The 20,454-nt window shown below is 40.1% G+C and overlaps 2 protein-coding genes and 1 pseudogene across 3 annotated transcripts; 1 reads left to right on the top strand and 2 right to left on the bottom strand.

Moving 5' to 3' along the window:
• Positions 1-104: 104 nt before the first annotated feature.
• Positions 105-7,867, bottom strand: LOC149154731 (endoplasmic reticulum chaperone BiP-like; annotated as a pseudogene). Its single transcript, XR_016263356.1, has 6 exons — positions 7,839-7,867; positions 6,070-6,145; positions 1,126-1,394; positions 732-904; positions 383-682; positions 105-256 (listed from the first exon to the last, which is right to left on the bottom strand). The product of XR_016263356.1 is annotated as an endoplasmic reticulum chaperone BiP-like (transcript).
• A 4,997-nt stretch (positions 7,868-12,864) lies between these two features.
• LOC149154730 (uncharacterized) lies at positions 12,865-13,530 on the top strand. The gene has a single exon (XM_089444211.1). It carries the CDS (start codon positions 12,865-12,867, stop codon positions 13,528-13,530), a length of 666 nt encoding a protein of 221 aa, XP_089300337.1.
• A 3,099-nt stretch (positions 13,531-16,629) lies between these two features.
• On the bottom strand, positions 16,630-17,223 carry LOC149154729 (uncharacterized). Its single transcript, XM_089444210.1, has one exon. It carries the CDS (start codon positions 17,221-17,223, stop codon positions 16,630-16,632), a length of 594 nt encoding a protein of 197 aa, XP_089300336.1.
• Positions 17,224-20,454: the final 3,231 nt, after the last annotated feature.

Genomic DNA, 20,454 nt, shown 5'->3' with positions numbered 1-20,454 from the left:
AGGCCGATAGGATTATTAAATTGGAATTGTTAAATTTTTCTAGAAGAGTTAATTGGTTTGTGGAAAACCTTGTTTTCTTGGACTGGATCATTGTGCAATTACTTTTATTTAGATGTTTTGTTTATATCTATATTACAAGGAACACATTGAATAATAATATCCTTTTCATTTCTGCTATCCTTACTAATATCCTTTTCATGCTTTTTCTTGATCAATTTGATGAAATATTCCATTATCCTTTGGTCAAAGCCCTCACCTACATATTAGTGTACATCTCGGTTAGTTCAAAGCTTGAAAGACAACCAAAAAAGTCAATGATAACCACAGTGCACATATTCAAATTCGTAATGTAAAACTGCCAGACAGAGTTCAGACAGATTACCTCCAAGATGGGTATCACCGTTTGTAGCCAAAACCTCAAAAACTCCATTGTCAATAGTCAGAACGCTGACATCAAACGTGCCACCGCCAAGATCAAAAACAACAATATTTTTCTCTCCACCCTTCTTGTCCAAGCCATAAGCTATTGCTGTAGTTGTGGGTTCATTGATAATACGAGCTACATTCAAGCCAGCAATAACACCAGCATCCTTCGTTGCTTGGCGTTGTGCATCAGTAAAATAAGTTGCGCAAGCCCACAAGTTAATAGTCACAATGCAGTCAACAATTGGTTACCCACAACCTCATAAAAAAAAAAAAAGTTGAAAAGAAAGCATACCAAGGACAGTCACCATAGCATCCTTTATAGTCTTGCCTAGTCAAAATCATAGCACTGATTTCCTCAGGGCTAAATACCTTTGTCTCTCCATCTTGTACCTGAACTTGAATATAAGGTTTCCCATCTTTGTTCACAATCTTGTATGGTACCAGTTTCATATCCTTCTGAACTTCTTTGTCTTCAAACCTATATAAAACAAATGTTTTCATTTAATTGTGCTCATCAAGTAAAAGTTTTAAATCATTTTCTTGAAGTTTGGACAGGGCAGAAATCAAATCCTGATCTGACCCCAACTAGAGTGTTGCTGGACCCCTAACTTAACATGCCAATTTCATGACTGGCACCCTTGGACTTGCAATAAATATAATTGTCTAATGAATGGGCAAATCAGAGATCAGAGTACTTACTTTCTCCCAATGAGTCTCTTGACATCAAAGATGGTTCGTTCGGCATTGACTGCGGCCTGGTTTTTGGCAGCCTCTCCAATCAACCTCTCATTTTCCGTGAACGCCACCCATGATGGGGTAATACGGTTACCTTGGTCATTGGCAATAATCTCCACATGACCATTCTTGTAAACCCCAACACAGGAGTAAGTAGTTCCCAGGTCTATACCAATCACCGTTCCCAATTTCGCAGCTTCTTCCTTCGCAATCGAAGATGCAAGAAGGCATCCTGAGAAAAATTAAATTCCCCGTGAAGAGTATCAGAAAATGCCTATATGTTACCAGGGAAAGGATGCCTATATGGTCAAGTTTCTAGCATATATATTTTAACCGATTGCAGGTTTATCGTGGTCAAATTTCTGGCATATATATTATTAGTAGATATTTGTTAAACTGAATAAATTATAAAACTTGGCGTAAGTAGATAGCACAACATGAATAATGAGGAAACATTTAAAAAACCCAGCAATTCTAGTAAGCCATCTACATCAAGACAATGTTGTCATATTCGACACGATCTTATTTATACTTGGAAAAAATAAAAAGGGCTTCCTATTATAGAAGCAAAGAGATGACTCCTTCCAATTTTAATGCATTCAGACGATGTCGAAAAAATGTCGATGCTGTAAAACTACAACACCGCAGAAAAAACATCTACCAAAAACTTAAAATGCAGCTCAATATTCCATCAAAAGAAGCAAGAAAACTTAACAGTCAACCATGAGATCTACAAGGCGTAGCTGGTATTCATACATGCTTACAAAAACGCCTTTTCTAAAAACTAACTTAAAACCTAGAAGACAATATAGGGATCTGAAGGATAATATTTCTACACAACGAAAGGAAGCTCAATGTGTTTGAAAACCTTTGAAAAAATTGTGAATAGATCAGAAAAGATCAAACAAAGCACATTTGTCTGCATGTCTTAATCTACCAAACCCTTACCCCAACATCTCAAAAATCACTACCAGAAAGCGTAAATTTAATGAAACCTTATTTTTAGAGGAAACCAGAATGCCTTGAAAAACTCAAAATGCAGCAATAAACAGGGGAAATGACTCCGATCGCTCAAAACAAAGAAGCAGAATTTAAACCAAAATAAGGGGAAAGAACGGCCTACCTGCAATGATAAATGGCAATCTGATCAGAGTTTTTGCATAACAGGGCCAGGTTCAATGCACAGCAGAAAAGAAGGCAACTCAACCGATATTTGGAAAAAGCAGTCAAAGTGCAGTGCATGCTTGCCAGATGACACTTCAAATCAACGGTTGAAAGTGTCTCACTTGATCGAACGGAGCAGGGTAAAAGTGTTGACGATTGTTGATGCATAGGAAGGCCTATCGGCCTAATTATGATTTTTTTTTATAAGTTTGGCAAGATTATATACTTTGAATTTAATCTATAACTTCACATTCAAGATCTAGTGAACAATAATGCTTTTTTTAATAATATGTTTTAAATATATAAATATATTTATTTTTTTAAGGCAATAAAAAAAGTTGTCAAGTCTGTCTGGAATAGTTCAAGTGGCGATGACAGTGGAATAAAGTCTTACAATAGTTCAAGTGGCGATGGCAGTGGAATGAAGTCTTACAGAACTGAAGATTTTGGGTTTAAATCTTGTGGCATTCCTTATTATTAAATTTTAAAATATTCCGAAATTTATAATTAGCATAATTTCATCATACTTAGCACTTAGTAGAGTTTGATGTTTTTTTTACCAGAGACAAAATAGAAATTGGAATAAGATTTTGATAAAATTTGATAGAAATATTTGAAAATACTTAATCCTCCGGTAAAAATTCCTCATTTTGGGTATCCCAGAAATTGTTGATAATGTTAAATGTCATTAAAAAAATTATTTAAACATTCCACCATCGAATTTCTTGAAAATTTTTTCACTAAAATCCAACCAAAAATTATAATCATAACGAAATTATTAATAATACTAAACTCATCATTAAAAATCTATTCAAACACTCCATTAAAAAATTATTCAAACATTACACCATCGAATTTCTTGAAGAATTTTTCACTAAAATCCAGCCAGAAATTGTAATCATGGCGAAATTGTGACATCAGCGTGCTTAAAAATGGCCGAACATAAATTTTACATTTAATTTGTCTTTTTCTCACAAAACAGAATTTCATCTTTAATTCATTAAAAATTAAATTTATCTTTTTATTGTAATCTTACCTGCCACCGATATTGATCCACGGCGGTTCCTATTTCGTATCCTATAGCATAGTAAATGCCCTTGACATGGGGCTGATATAACACCATATAACACACCGCGCGTTTTTTTTCTCTCTCATCACCGCACAGCGTGTTATATGGTGTTATATCGGCCCCACGTCAGGGGCATTTACTATGCTATAGGATACGAAATAGGAACTTCCTTGATCCACTGTGCAGCGGGCCAGATCTGGATTGGATTTTGTGAACCAACTTGCAGCCATGAATAAGATTTCTCTCAACTGGCGGCATTTCTCTTGTAAACTTTAATTCTCATGGATAACGTCTACTGGTACTGGCACATCGCTATAAATAAATATTCAGTTTTCACAAACGAAGTAGTGACTGTGACAGCCATACAGAAGAGCCAAAACACACAACATTCAGGACAAAATCGTAACACAGAAATTAAATTCATTGGTTGCTTAATGAAAAGATCGAACTGTTGATACGCAAATTCTTACAGCTAGTGCAGGGCAATGATTGAACAGTGTGCCTCTGAAACAATAGCGTTAGTAGTTACATATGCACCAAGAAAACCATATTAACCCCTCAAACTATCCGGGCCTTTGAAATTACAAATACCAAGAAAATCCGCAGGTGGCGCGGGTGCTTGGGGCGTCTGACAAACGATGCCAGCCCTACAATACAGGAATTTTACAGAAACTGACTATTAACAAAGAAAAATTGATGCAATCATCAAGCTCCTGGTTGTAAACATCTGATCACAACGATCTCAAATATTGGATATTACTCGATCCATATGCACAATTCAAACAATTATTTACAGCAGAATACCGGATGGATGAAAACCGTTATTTTTATAAAGTCGCAGGCCCTCTCATCTCGAGTCGGTAAGATCTTTTCAGATCCAAAGCCCAGGGGGCCGCCACGGAACGTCGCTTCCATAGATTGATCTCAGATGGCTGCCCATTGGTTGCTGCAGGCTTGGGCAGTGGGTCGTTTAACAGAGGTGCCGAATGAGAAATTAGCACTGGCTTAGGGTTTTCCACATTCCAATCTTCATCTTCATTCTCAGAAATTAGCACTGGCTTAGGGTTTTCCAAATTCCAATCTTCATTTTCCCATTGGTCGCTGCGGGCTTGGGCAGTGGGTCATTTAACAGAGGAGCCGAATGAGAAATTAGCACTGGCTTAGGGTTTTCCAAATTCCAATCTTCATCTTCATTCTCAGAAATTAGCACTGGCTTAGGGTTTTCCAAATTCCAATCTTCATCTTCATTCTCAGGGTTTTCCAAACAAAGAAGCAAAATTTAAACCAAAATGAGGGGAAAGAACGACTTACCTGCAATGATAAATGGCAATCTGATCAGAGTTTTTGTGTAACAGGGCCAGGTTCAATGCACAGCAGAAAAGAAGGCAACAATAGATATTTGGAAAAAGCAGTCAAAGTGCAGTGCATGCTTGCCAGAGGACACTTCAAATCAACGGTTGAAAGTGTCTCACTTGATCCAAGGGAGCAGGATAAAAGTGTTGACGATTATTGATGCATAAGAAGGCCTATCCGCCTAATTATTAGAAATCCACTGAAATTCTATGAAAAATTATATATCTAGGTCGTAACATCTGTTTTTGAGTTCTCAATCTTTATGTGACAGGTTATTATATATATATATATATATCTTTTTTCGAAATAACTTGTTGTAAATGGTGTTGTAGTTGCACAGCATTATGCAAGGCATTGATTAGGTTTCGTAAGGAGGACGATGCGACGGACCAAAAGAAAGAACACATTCTGAAGAAACAACATTGATCTGTCCACATCACCAACCTGCGGGAATGTAACTTGATGCGTGATACATTTAAAGTTTTCCATGGTTTGTTGACAATCCATAAAAATGAAATATTCGCATTGGCCGCAGGTTCACTATGTAGATCCATTTTTAATTAAAAAGCGTTTGGATGAGGAAACAAATAATTGACGTATGAAATTTGGTATGAGATTGAAAATATATTCCGCATTGATTGAGTTTATTCCTTAAAACGAAGATGATAAAGGAGGGTTCGTGGTTTAAAAGGAGGGATGATAGTAATTTTATATCTGAAAAAGAAGTGATTAAATGGTAGTGTAAGTTGCCATTCATCATAATTACTTAAAAAGAAATATATCATTTTAAATGATGTGGTTTTTGTAGAAGGTAATTTATAAAAATTTGGAGAATTAATTTTTATTTGTCATGTGTTTATTAATTGATGTTTATTATTAAATGTAATTATTGTGTGATTGTTAATTAGTTGGATTTGAGAGATTTAGTCTAACTAATATAGCTCTTATTTTGGTGTTTGGTTGAGATATTTTCTCAACTAGTTGATTGTATGGTTAAGATAGAATTTCTATCTTGAACCAATACTTATTGTATATATATGTGGTGTTTCATATAATACAAGTGTAGTTTTGTGTGTATTTTCAAATTCTATCTTGGTATCAGGGCTTATTTAGGCTAACTCCCTCACAGGAGGGCCCAGGGGCATAATGAGAGTGTAATTTGTTGTAGGGAGACTGTAACTCACTACTGCATCTTTTTTTAGTAGTGTTTGAGTTTGTATATAGAAGTGTGAATTGTTTGTCAGTCAGTCTGACTCGTGTGGCACCGTGTTGTTTCGACATTTTATGTTAGAGCACATGGTCTGTAATATTCTACGGTGGAGGAAGCCAATCAAAGCAAGTACTATTAGCTTCTCTGTGGTATTGCACAGAACGAGAGCCGTGTCCGTGTCAGGGATTCTCAGAGAAGTTTTTGTGCCAAAGAGTGTTATGAAAATACTCTGCCTCACTCAACTGACAAGCTGAATCAACCTGCATTCTCGTGATCAAAATTCTCTGCGTGGCGACACCATGACCTTTTTTTAGATCTATTGTTAAAGGAAAAAATCACAAAAGCTGTTTAGATGTAATCTTTGGATTGGGCACCATTTTCTTGACTGCTGCAGAAGAAAAACCATATGTCACAAGACATCCTCAACAGAACATATAAGAAGATTGCCTGTGGAGATTATTCCAAGCATCACGAAGAGAAGTCCAGCAATGCCAAGAGACAAAGAAAGAGAAAAAAACATCTTGGTTTGAACCCTGGTCAACCATTCAAAGAAGCCATTGAAGATGCCTTGTAGACTCACATGTTTTGAGGATATTTCATTGGTATCTACGTTTGTCACTTCGCAACAAGTGAACACAACGCAATTTGAATGCAAGGGAGGTAACACTAGTCAGATTACATAGATGTTCTATTCTACATGATGTCATTGTTATTGTGTTTTGAAAGGGAACAACAATATTAATTAGTAGTAGATTTTCTATAAATTATAAAAAGTTTAGAAGTTTCTTTAAATTAAGTGATGATAACTTTCAAATCAGATATAGAGGTCATTTTGTAAAACTGATTCTAGACACATTCTGTATCTAGATGGCTTCCCTAAATAACTAGCGAGTACAAGGACTGGTACTGATTCTAAAATTAAGTGACGATGAATTTCAAATTAGATATAAAGGTCAATTTGTAAAACTGATTCTAGACACATTCTGTCTCTAGACGACTTCCCTAGATAACTGGTGAGTACAAGGACTGGTACCCATGTATGTCGGTAGATGGGAGCTCGTCCATAGAATGACTAGCAGTTCAGCTATTGCAAATCAGTAATCAATTGTGTCTGAAGCAATTATTTTAAGAGATCGAGTGGTATAAAACTCAATATGGATGGTTGTCTAGATTGTTTGGCATTTGTGGATCTAGGGAAGGATCCCTCTTTCGTTGAAGACGTGGGAGTGGTCTTCTAGTGAGGTTATGTGACAAATTGAGACGTTGTTTAGTAATTGACTTCAGGAGGTTCGTGGTTCGGGAGTTCGAGAGTGGAACTCGGGAATCCAGTGTGCTGACTACACCTTTCTGAGGGTTATGAGACAACTTGATGGAGTTTTCTCTATGAGATTTCAAAGATGTTTAAAAAAGCTAATGAAGACATTGCAGACAAGAAGATCAAGACAAGTACTCGTTAAGGGACGGACTTGGAGAATTAAATCCCACTTGTCATGTGCCAATTAATTGATGTTCATCATTAAATGTAATTGTTGCGTGATTGTTAATTAGTTGGATCTGAGAGATTTAGTCCAACTAATATAACTCCTATTTTGGTGTTTGGAGTTGATTGTATTATTAAAATATATTTTCTATCTTAAAACAATACTTATTATATTTATATGTGATTTTTAATAAAATACAAATAGATTTGTGTATATTATCAAATTTTATAAATAAATGTGTCTATTTTAAAATAAGATAAAAATTAATTTAGTTATTAGTAATTATTAAATATAATTTTTTTTTTTATAAAATATTTTTAATAACATTTAAAAATTAATATGAGTGAATTTGGTGCGGCTCTGCAACTAGGGTTCTGGAACGCCTCTGCAACGGCGCAACCTGGTCTTATCGCTGCCTCCTCTCAACATCTTTACACCACTCCGTGACAGCAACCTGCTACTATTCTCTGCACCACAACGACGTTTCAATGCCTGCCCCCTTTTCTGAAAGCGATACTCAAGAGATGAATACAAACGAGCCTCCAGGGCCTGAACAGGATAAAACGGACAACAGGGACCCTCGGATGCAGGAAACGACAAAAGATTCCTCTGAGCAGCCTGACAGAAACAATGAAGAGCAAGAAGGAAAGTCCAAGCAACAGGAAACGCCAAAGTTTACCTCATCGACATGTAGACCCGTAGCTGCTGAAAGACCCAAAATAGAACTTCCCAGCCACAGAATCAATGGTCGGATCCAATACATGAAGGACCATGCGCTCATTGGAAAATTCATTGGATTCTGGCCAACGGAAAAAGCCTTGCAAGGATGGATCTCAGCCAAATGGAAACCCAAAGGACAGGTTACCCTGCAGCTAGGCCCAAAATGGTTTTTCACGGCGATTTTTATCTGCATCGAAGATCGAAATAGGGTAATGGACGAAGGTCCCTACTTCTTCAACTCTGCTGGTCTATATTTAAGAGCATGGAGAGAGCGATTCAACCCTGACAAGGAGGATCTCAACTGGGCGCCAGTATGGATCAGGCTGTATTCGCTCCCAACGGAATACTGGGATGAAGAATCTCTCAGAGACATAGGGAAGGGGCTAGGAGAGTTCGTCAAAATTGCTGAAGAAACGAAGATGAGTAGATACACCTCCTATGCACACATCTGTGTCTTCATGCGCCTGGACCAAGCCCTGCCGAAGTCAGTAAGTCTCTTCCATGATGACTATGAATGGATTCAACCCTTAGATTTTGAACATGTTCCCTTTCGCTGTCGCAAGTGCCATGCCCTTGGGCATCTGTTTAGGGACTGCCCTCTCAATGCGAAACCCCAAGACTCTGATCCCTCAGGCAAGGCGAACCATGAAGGCTTCACTAAGGTAGCAAGCCGTAAAAGATCGCACAAAAAACCTTCCTCTGGGAAAAAACCCCAGCAGGATGCTGCCTCCATCCCTTCCACGAGCAACAGCTTCGAGGTTCTTGCAAAAACTTTGGAAGACCCACCCCTGAACTCTGCGCCAATCCCTCAGCCAATCATCCCATCCCCCCTGATCCCTCCTTCAGCCTCCTCTCCCAATCCCATGTCTCCAAAAATCCTCAGTGGGACTCCCAAAGTTTCTACAAAAAACCCTAAAGGGAAATCCAATGAAATGGATGTTGACGGTCCCCAAAGCCAAACCATGCACTTAGCTCTCATCACAGAGGAAAGCAGTCAAGCGCAACACATGGATGAAGAACTGGAAAGCATAGATTTGGGCGGTCTAGACATTTTTGAGCTGGAACAAGTATGCAGAAAGAAGGAATATGATAAGATCTAGGCGCATCAGCTCAGTACTCTGGAAGTTATAATATCTAGAGCCTATCAACAACAGAAACTGGGAATACAGCTGGGAAGTCAATGGGATGGCTGTCTCCTTCCGAAAGACTCCAAAAAACGCGGAAGAAAGACGGATCTCCAACGAACTATTGCCATAGGGAAAATCCTGGTTGACTTAGGCAGATATGCTAAACTGACAAAGTATTACAAGCCCATCACTAACAGTGAATCATGAAGCTCACTTCATGGAACGTAAGAGGGATCAATAGCCCCGGAAAACTCATAATGATTAAAAATATGATAAAGCAGAACAGCCCCAGATATTCTTTATGCAGGAAACAAAATGCAACAGCAACACTCTGGGAAACATCCTTTCAAAAGCTTGGCCAAGTTGTCACTCGGTTGTAGTGGATGCGTCAGGTGCATCTGGAGGCTTGGCAATTGCCTGGAATACGCAAGCAATAACGCTTTCAAACTTCCATGCCTCCCATCACATTATACAGGCAACGTTCCATATAATCGGCACCAACATTCACGGTCATCTCACAAATGTTTATTTTCCACAGGAAGCAGCCAACAAAATTGCTCTTCTAGACACCATCGAAGCACTTAACTTCAATAGAGATCATCCTCTATGGATCACTGGAGGAGACTTCAATATGATCACCAAGTTAGAGGAAAAGAAGGGAGGTCGAGCCAGGATGGAACAGGAAAATGACCACTTCAAAGATTTTATCCACAACAATATGCTAATAGATATGCAAACCTCCAATGGAATGCACACATGGAGCAATCGTCGGGCGGGGCGGTAACAAATTGCTTCAAAACTTGATAGATTCCTCATCTCAAACAACGCAGTGCATCTAGGTGGCAACCTCTCAACATTTATACTTCCATACTCTGGATCTGACCCTTGGCCTATCTCTCTACAATGGCAATGGCCAGGAGACTCAACCAGACGTCCATTCAGATTTGAAGCTTTTTGGCTCTTGAATCCCACCTTTAACGACTTCATCAGATCTAATTGGACCAACTTCCCTACACCAGAAGGATAAAAAATGTTTCAGTTTCAACAGAAACTCAAATTTCTGAAAGCCCAAATCAAACGCTGGAATAAAGAGACTTTTGGCAACATCTTTCAGGCTCAACAAGAACTAAACAAAGAAATGAGAGATCTCCAGCAACAGATAATCACAGAAGGACACAAGGAAGGGACTTTGGAATGGGAAAGGCACATTCACAATCAACTAGAGGAGAGGAGAAAGCAGGAAGAAATACTCTGGAAGCAGAAATCTTGGATTAGATGGTTGAAAGAGGGTGAAAGAAACACTAAATTCTTCCACAAAACTACTATTCAAAGAAGAATGCACAATACCATCTCCTTTATTCAAAAGCAAGGAGGGGAAAGAGTGGAAAACCATATAGAGATTGAATAGGAATTCATTAATCACTTCCAGGAGGTCTTACAAGAACCCCAAATTGACAAACAGCCTGCTATAGAAAAGATCACTCAAAATGTGCCAAAAATAATCACAGAAGAGCACAACCAACTTCTTCTTTGGCCTGTTGCGCCTCAGGAGGTGGATCTGGCCATGAATCAGCTTAAGGAAGGCAAAGCACCTGGTCCGGACGGCTTCACCACTACTTTCTTCCACTCTTTCTGGGAGCTCATAAAAGAGGAAGTGTGGCAAGTGGTGGAGGAATCGCGCACTTTACATTGGCTGCTGCCCTCGCTCAATTCAACTTTTATCGCCCTCATTCCCAAAGAAGATAGTTCCCTCACTCCGGACAAATATCGCCCAATCGCTCTTTGCAACGTCATATACAAGGTTATATCCAAAGTCATTGCCAATAGGTTGAAGTCGCTTCTGCCCCTGCTCATATCGCCAGAACAATCTGGTTACGTTGAAGGACGTCAAATTCTGGACGGCATCATCCTGACTCATGAAATCATACACTCCCTCAAGAACTCCAAACAGGCAGGTATGATTCTCAAGATTGACCTTTCCAAAGCTTTTGATAAGTTAAGTTGGACTTACATACAAAAAATGTTACATGCCTTTGGTTTTTCACCAATGTGGGTTCGCTGGATCCAGAGTTTAATTTCCACTACCTTCTTCTCTATCCTCATAAATGGCATTCCCTCTCGACCATTCAGTCCCTCCAGAGGCATCAGGCAAGGGGATCCTCTATCCCCTTTCCTTTTCATGCTAATGGCGGAAGGGCTGGGTCGTCATATCAAGCAAGCACTGCTATCCCAACAGCTCAAAGGAATCTCCGTTCACAATTCTCCAGCCATTACTCACCAACAATTCGTTGATGACAACATGCTTTTCGGGTACCCTTCTGTCCAGGAAGCCTCCATATTTAAATCCCTCCTGAAGGACTTCTCTGACGCTTCAGGAACAAACATAAATAAAGCCAAATCGCAGATTTTATTTTTTCACACCCCTCCTATTACCCAACATGTTATTGATTGCATTCTAGGCTTCTCCATAGCCTCCCTGCCTTCCAAGTACCTGGGCACCCCTCTTATCGACTCTGCTATCAAGCATGCCTCCTGGCGTATGCTCCTTGAGAAACTTGAAACTCGTCTCACTTTGTGGACTCACAGATCCCTGAACATAGCCAGTAGATTAGTGCTAATCAAAGCAGTGCTTCAGGCAATGCCCCTCTATCTCTTCTCAATCTTGGCAGTGCCTAAATGGGTCCTTAAAAGAATCAGAGATCTTCAGCACAAATTTCTTTGGGGAGCTTATGGTACAAATCGCAAATGGGCCCTTGTCAAATGGACTACAGCATGCAAGCCAAAGGAAAAAGGGGGCATTGGTCTGCGAGACCCTTATCATAGTAATGAAATCATGGGCGCCAAAATTTGGTGGCAATGGCTCTCAGCGCCCAACAAGCCTTGGGCAGCCATATGGACGGCCAAATACGCCAATCACAGACCAGCGGAGGAGCTTATTAGATTCACTCCTTCTGAAAAAGGATCGTTAATTTGGAATGCGGCTAGACAACATTTCTTGCTGATCCAACAACACAGTTTTTGGGAAATAAGAAACGGCCGCACTGCCCGATTCTGGACGGATGCCTGGAATCAGCTTCCAAAGCTTAACAGCATCCTCAGCCAGCCGCCGTGCCAAGAATGGGAGGAGCAACAATGGACTCCGGAGATAGAACAAGGATACAAAAAATGGAAGGAAACCAACAGGCTTATCAGAAATGCAGACAACCAAATAAAAGAAATCTTGGAAAGTGAGCTCCAAAAACGTCGAATCAGATATTCCGAAGGCAAATATATCTTGAGATGGGGATATACCCCAAGAGGATCCTTCACCACCAAAGAGGCCTACAAAGTTAGCTGCCAAGATTCAATGCCTCTGGATCCTATCTGGGGAAGAATCTGGGCTCCGGGAACCTGGCCCAAAGTATCCTTATTTCTCTGGCTCACTGGGCACTGAAAGATATTAACTTGGGACAATCTAAGGAAGAGAAACATTCATGGGCCCTCCATTTGTCCCAACTGTCATTCTCAGGAGGAAACGCTTCAACATCTCCTGGACTCTTGCTCTCTGGCCAACCATCTGTGGGAGAAGGCCAGTTTCCGATGCCAAAGAAAATGCAGAGGGCCGAGGATATTATCAACTCCATTCACCTTTGGCACCAAAGCCCTTATAAAAGCACACTTCTCAACCATTTATGGAGAATAATACCCGGCCTCCTCCTATGGACAGTATGGAAAGAAAGGAACAAGCATATTTTCAAAGACCAAAGCACTCCTTTAGAAATCATTTGGGACAACTTTTGTCGCAATCTGAAAGAGACCTTGGCGCTTAATTCATGGCTTCCGGATGACTTTCCCACGCTGGCAAATGAGGCAGCCATATGGGAAAATTGGAACATCCAACTCCCTTGCGGAGTTCCCACTTGCAAGCCTTCAGAAAGCATGAATATCAGAAACCACATATGGACCCCCCCTCCAAGGCATAGATTCAAGCTCAACTTTGATGGAGCTTCTAAGGGAAATCCCGGCAAAGCAGGATTCGGTGGCATTTTCAGAGATCATAAGGGCTCTCCTCTCCTGATTTACCTCGGCAACATTGGATGGGATACGAATAACTCAGCTGAGCTGGAGGGTTTATGGAAAGGACTAATCCTCTCCCAGCAACATGGTCTACAGCCTCTAGAGATAGAAGGGGACTCCCTAATCCTCATCAACTTGGCCAGCCAGTTGCTCAATGGAGCTCATGCACATAAAATAGCCAATAGCTAGAGATTTGAAGCCAGACTGGATGCTATAGAAAAAACGCTCAACACCAACCGAGCAATCATATTCAATCATTTCAAACGGGAAGGTAACAGGGTCACGGATCTACTAGCCAACCTGGGAGTGGAAAATGGGCATTCTCTTCTCACTGGAGCTCTAGACATAATTCAGAATCATGAACAAGAACAGGAATGCAAAATCCTGGTCCAAAAGGATGCAGCTACCCCGGATGCGGGTGTCTAGCAAGCTGGAACAAGTGATGGGACAGGGGTGGGGCGAGGTGCGACGACACCTGCCTGCCCTATACCACATGGATTATCAACTGACGCATATTAAACCTTGGCATTCGGGGATCACTGGGTGCATTGGTTTCACTTCAGGCGGCTTTGATCCGCACAACCTGTCCGCCGATTTCCTTACCGCCTTCGCACGCTCTGGACTGAGTGATGCCTCGGCTCTATTCAATGCAGCAGTTATGATGGGTGCCATTCGAGGCAGGATGGAGTATGATAAATACAGGTTCAGTTATGGGAATGTTCTGGAGTTGCTGGTGCTTTGGTCTGGTTATAGTCTGTCTTGGTCTGTCGCCCTGTGGGTCTGGTTCTGCTCAGGCAATCCTGAGAAGCCGCCCCCGTTTCTTCCCCGGTGTCTTCTGGAGGTCTCCTGCCCTCGTTCGGATGCTCTTTTAATTAGCCTAAGCTCGGTGGCGGTGGGTGAGTGGTCCTGTTTTAATAGAGTTTCTGCGGTCTTTTTGATGCCCCGTCTTCGCCATAGGATGAGGAGCCGCAGGGGAACTCCTCGGCGTGCGCCCTCCAGCACGACCTCCACTTCTCCATCCCTCTCTAGCGACCTTACTGCCGGCCATTACCCCCGCACTCGCAGTGGGAGAAGGCGCGTCCATCTCCCCAGCCACTACCCTCCAGACTCCTCGTCGTCTCCCTCTTTCGGCTCTGCGATTTTCTCTTTCAATTGCACTCAGAATCGTCCAAGGATAACGGCCCATATCTCAGTGATCTTTCATGAAGAAGCCCAAGAGGTGGGCGAGTCCAGCACCCAACAAGAGGGCCCTGCCTCTATCTCTACACCGAATCCTCTCACTGTGCAGGTTCCAGAGATTCCAATTCACTTTGCCTCGGACGTGGTGATGGAAATGGCGGCTCTTGGTCCTTCTGATGTTGCTGCTGCTCGCGCCAGGGATGAATTTGAAGCGGCTCGTGCTAGGGAACTTCCTGAGTTCGGTTGGTGCAGAATTGTGGAAGAGCGTCCAGATGTGTAGATCTCTCTCTGTTGCTTCTGTCACTTGTAATGCGGCCCATAATATCAAGCTTTTTTTGGTTCATGCGGATAAATGGATCCACACCTGCAAGATATGGTTCAATCTGCATGTTTCTTTGAATTTTTGCAAGCACAGTGAGAAGGTCAATACTTGCTCCCCTGTGTGGGATTTGAATTCTAGTTCACAGCTAAGCTCTCTGTCATGGACAGTGTCTCTGCTTTTCTCTGCCGCTCCTACAAGGCAGTTGTTTTTGACTACGGTCTAGATGTAATTTTACCCCTTTCATGTTAATAGAGTAATTTTATTTAGAAAAATTAAAAATTAAGATTTATTTTAAAAATAATTACACTAAACTTATTTCAAATGACAGCCTCGATTAACACCAATCACCAAGGCTTTCGCATCATGTTTTGTATCCGGCGTGGTTTCCAAGAGCAATATAATTGTAATTACTAATTTTCTATAACCTTCTATAAAAGAAAGTCGTATGAAGAATAATTTGTAAGGAAGATGCCATTAATTTCTGTCACTACTTGGATTATCTGTAGAGTGGGGGCCATAGATTTACCATAGTAATGATTACTGGATTTATGAGATGTGTTTATATGGATCTGTGATTGTGGTTTTTTTTTTTAAAAAGCATCTCATAGGAAAATCTCACCAGGATTTAGAAACAATTCAGAAACCGTTGATTTTTCCTTGATATGCTGGCTACGGAAAACAATTATTTATTAGATTATAGATGATGTATCTAATTTTTTAATGCTGATGAGTAGGCATATGAACGTTTCTTGTTGCGTCGGATAGGAGTTCTAATTTTGACGATGTAAGAAACCCTATGATTATGACGAGGGTTGCATTACACGTAAAATTCGTACACACATATCCATCGTTTCTTGTTGAGGTGTCTTATTATTTTTCTCTTCACTACAGAGTCTTGTTTTCTTCGAGTGTTAGATAAATACGGGGCGTAAATCTTTTGAAATTATTATTGAGTTTTTAAATTGCTGATATTTAGTTTGAAGCTTATATTTATATTTTTCGATATTTTCATTTTTATTTTTAGATTTTTAATATTAATATATATATATATATAAACTAATATTAATATATAAATTAATTTTATATTTATATATGTTTCTGCTTAAAGCTTATATTGGTTATATTTTAGATTTTTTTAATAATATACTTTTTAAAATAATATTTGTTTTAGGTTGAATTTCATATTGGTTATATTTTAGATATTTTTATTTTTATATTTTTAATAATATAATTTTGAAATAATATTGGTAATATATTTGTTTTAGGTTGAATTTCATATTTGTTATATTTTAGATATTTTTAATATTATTAATTTATTTTTATATTTTGAAATAACTGTAATATAAATATATAGTTTATATATATTATTATTGTAATATTAGATTATTTTAATAGAAAAGTATATTTTTTAAAATATAGTTTATATATATATTTTATTATTATAACTATATATATATATATATATATATTTATATTTTATTATTACAATAATATATTTTTTAATAGGAATTATTATTATTATTATTATTATTATTATTATTATTATTATTATTTTTACAGGAACGGTTATAGGATTGCATTAGATACTTGGCATAAAGCCACAACACAGATTACAGATATTGGAGGTGATTTCTGAGCACCTCTCCAACAAGAGGATCAAGGCGCATACGCTTATGATTCGTCTCTTCTTACATTTTACAATGAACTCTATTTCTGTTATTTTCCCGAGCTTGTGAATGCATACAAATTGCTTCAATAAAATGCAGTAAAACATGGAAGATAGGGGATTAAGGAATTGGATCCCACGATGTTTCTTTGTCTCTGAGAATAGCCCCAATAGGTAACTGGGCTGCCTTGTTTGCTTCAATATCCGCCTCTTTGTTGTTTATTCTCAGCATATGGAAAAATTCCAATTTCAAGGACTTTGCCATTACTTTGACTCTTGTGATCGTCCTTGCAAGATGCAAATCTGTTGAGATAGAGTTTGTCACCATTGTTTTGATGATGACCTGCGAATCACCAAAGACATTAACCTCCCTGAATCCCAATTCTTTTAGTAGCTTGATGCCTTGGAAAAGAGCCAATGCTTTAGCTTGCATGTTAGAGGAGTGACCCAATCCCCAAGCAAATCTGTGGATAGGAGTTCCTTCTATATTTATTGTGAGCCCTCCCGCACCAACGATTCCTAGATTTCCCTTGGCTGCCCCGTCAAAGAAGAGAGAGGGGATTGTTTGCTTGGAAATCCAGGACTGAAAGTCTTCTTCATTGTTTCTGATTTGCCATTCTTTGGGAGGAATGGGAATGATAATCGATTTTTGGAATTGGAGACTGAGTGCAACACCCAACTCGATGTCTTGTTGGCATAGGCTTGAATCATCCATTCTATCTCTCAGGCATTCATTTAGCTGATATTTGACTGTGATTGCAACGAGACTGAAATCCTACTCTTTATTTCTGAATATCATTCTATTCCTCTCTAACCAAATCTGCCAACTAATAATTTTGGGAAGAGCAGTCCAAGCTGCTATGATTAATTTATTTTTTGGGGTTGGACCTAAGTATCTGGACAGCCAACCAGCAAACAGATCCAGGATAATGCAGGGGAGAGTGAAGCTAGATTTCCATGCTCCTAAGGGCTCTTGCCAGATTTGGACGGCATATCTACACTCTAGCATGAGGTGAAGGGTGAATTCTGGCTTATATTTATATAGCATGCATCTAGAAGGGCCAAAAAATTCCGTCTTCTGCAACCTATCATCCGTTAAAATTTTTGTATGGCAGAGCAACCAACAGAAATGATCAATTTTCAGGATGGAGGGGAATTCATATCCCATTCCAGGGAGTAGGATCTGGCTGTACGTATGGCATTTCCAAGCATTTAACATACCCCTGTGCCATCGAGTAGCCTTCGCGTTGCAGACCCCATCGACGGGCATCTTTTCTCCGAACGTGAATGGGAGCCAACCTGTGCAGAAGATTGTAGAGCTCTATGCAGTCACTTTGGAGAGTAGGAGGGACCGGGAGATGCTTCCAGCCTGCCCAGCGATGTCCGATCCAACATGACATATCCCACAGCGATTTAATGTGTCCGTCCATCATCCACATCCACAACGAATGCAAAGAGAAAGTTTCAGCCAGCGAGGGCCTGCTCATAATTCAGTCTTCCCATAGATTAATGGATTGATTGTTCCTAGGGATCCAATAAGCCTGTGCATTCACCAAAGGAGATGCTTTGATACTTAGAATGCTGAAGGGAGATCTGAATTGGGATTTGGGCTTATCCAAGCAGCGAAGATGCCTTCCTCTGAAGTATTTTTTCCATAATGCTAAATGTGCCCAGCCTGGATTGGGAGCTATAATTCTCCAAATCAGTTTCGCTCCCATGGCTAAATTTTGAGCGCAGAGGTTTTTAAAATTCAGTCCTCCCTCCTGTAGAGGCTTGGAAACAATTTCCTAGTTGACAAGTGGGATTTTCTTTTCATTTTGCTTGCCTCCCTTCCAGAAAAACTTCCTAATAAGTTCCTCCATCTTCTTGAGAATACCCACAGGTGCTAAGAGAATAGAAAATTGGAATAATGGAAGACTGCTGAGAACTGCTTTGATGAGCACTAATTTTCCTGCAATATTGAGCCAGGAGGAGCACGAGGCCTGCATTTTATTTTTGAATTTCTTTGCTCAAGGCCCTCTTGAGGAATATAGGAAGGCCAAAATATTTGCAAGAGGTCCAATTTGAAGAGGCTGCAAAGCCTAGGCATCTATCAATGGAATTTAGGGAAGATGGAGAAATATTCTAGCAATAAATATGAAATTTCCCATTGTTTAATTTGTTGCCGAAGACTTCACATAATTCATCCAGCTCTTCTTTAAATTTGGCAGTTGAGAGTAGAGTTGCAGCCCCCAACAATAAGGTGTCATCGGCAAAGAGGGCATGATTGATGTTTTTTACCCCTCTTGCTATGCTTAGCCCAACTATCTCTTGGTCTTGTTGCTTCTTGTCTAGATAAAAGCTGAGGACAGAAGCCTGCAACACAAAGAGGAGGGGTGAGAGGGGGCACCCCTGCCTCAGCCCTCTAGAGGCTTTGAAGAAATCTGCAGCCCTACCATTTACCAGGGGAGCAATCCAGGGCTTCGATATACAAGCCCGAATCTAGTTTATAAAGCTTAATCCAAATCCCATCTTGTGCAGAACATCCAGCAAAAAACTATGTCTAACTCGATCAAAAGCATTTGCTAGGTCGAGCTTGACCACCATACCTTTTTCTTTTCGATGCATGCTAGAGTGGATCGCCTCTTGAACCAAAATGAAATTATCCACGATCTATCTGCCATGAATGAATCCTCCTTGGTTCTCCGGGATGATTTTGGGGAGGATGTTCCTCAATCTGTTCGCTATTACTTTGGTTATCACTTTGTATCCAATATTGCACAAGGAGATCGGGCAGAATTTGTTGAAGGAGTTTGCTCCTTTTTCCTTGGGGATAAGGGTGAGGAATGTTGAATTTGTGCAGCCTCCAATTTTCTGGCAATCTTGGGATTTTAAGATCATTTTAAGGAATTCCTTCTCCACAATCTTCCAACAGGATTGAAGGAATCTGGCTGTGAATCCGTCCGGTCCTGGGGCTTTATTGGGATCCATATCAAATAGGGCATCCTTTACTTCATTTTTGTTGACTTTAACTTCTAATAGATGGTTCATCCTAGCAGTGATCAGGTGGGGAACTACATCCAGGAGTTTAGAACTATGTCCAACCTCCATTCCCTCATTGTACGGATTCTTAAAATGGTTGGAAGCTACCTTTCTGATGCTGGCTATATCCTTTAGGATGTAGTTCTCTTCTTTAATTTCAGAGATGGAGTTAGAGCATTTCCTGGCTTGGGCTTGCTTATGAAAGAAGGAGGAGTTTCTATCCCCTGCTTTGACCCAAAGGCTCCTGGATTTAAGCCTCCAGTATTCTTCCTCGGCCAAGAAAGCCTTGTGAAATTTCTGCTCGGCCAAGCAAGCCTTGTCCAGGTCTTCTTTTGTGATTTCAGTTTCTTCTAGTTGAGGATGATGCAGTTCTAAGGACTTTGAATTTTTTTTCTTTTAGTTGCAGGGTTGGGCAAAGTCTTGGCCCAACTTTTCAACATCACTTTTACTCTTCTAAGTTTTTCTTCCCAAACAAAAAAGGGGGAAACCTTAACTGGCTCCTTCCAACAATCCCTAACCTTTTGCATGAAATCTACCTCTTTGATCCATAGAGGACTGAATCTGAAAGGAATAGGGCCCAGATCCTTGAGAGCCAACAACTCAAGTCTAATGGGCTTGTGATCCGAAACACTGTTGTGGAGGATGTGCATTCTAGCCTCTAGACCGAGAAGAAGAAAGGAGCTTTGAACAAGAAATCTATCTAGTCTTGCAGCTATATGACCAGGACCAACTCTTTTATTTGACCAAGTGTACTTACCAGAAGAAGGCTTGATGTCTAGCAGGTCCCAGTCCTGCATGAGATCCTCCGCCCATTCCCTTGCCGGATCCCTTACTATGCAACCTCCTCTTTTTTCTGACGAAAGAAGGGTGAGATTGAGATCTCCAGCGATGATGATGTTTTCCAGGTTCTCTAGATCTGCCAGAT

Source organism: Pinus tabuliformis, chromosome 9 (genome assembly GCF_031772625.1).
Source record: "Pinus tabuliformis cultivar Carrire ecotype Pingquan chromosome 9, CPIR1, whole genome shotgun sequence".
Taxonomy (NCBI): Eukaryota; Viridiplantae; Streptophyta; class Pinopsida; order Pinales; family Pinaceae; genus Pinus; species Pinus tabuliformis.
The sequence above is the reverse complement of the archived record's forward strand: the minus strand, read 5'-3'. Positions and strand labels throughout refer to the sequence as shown.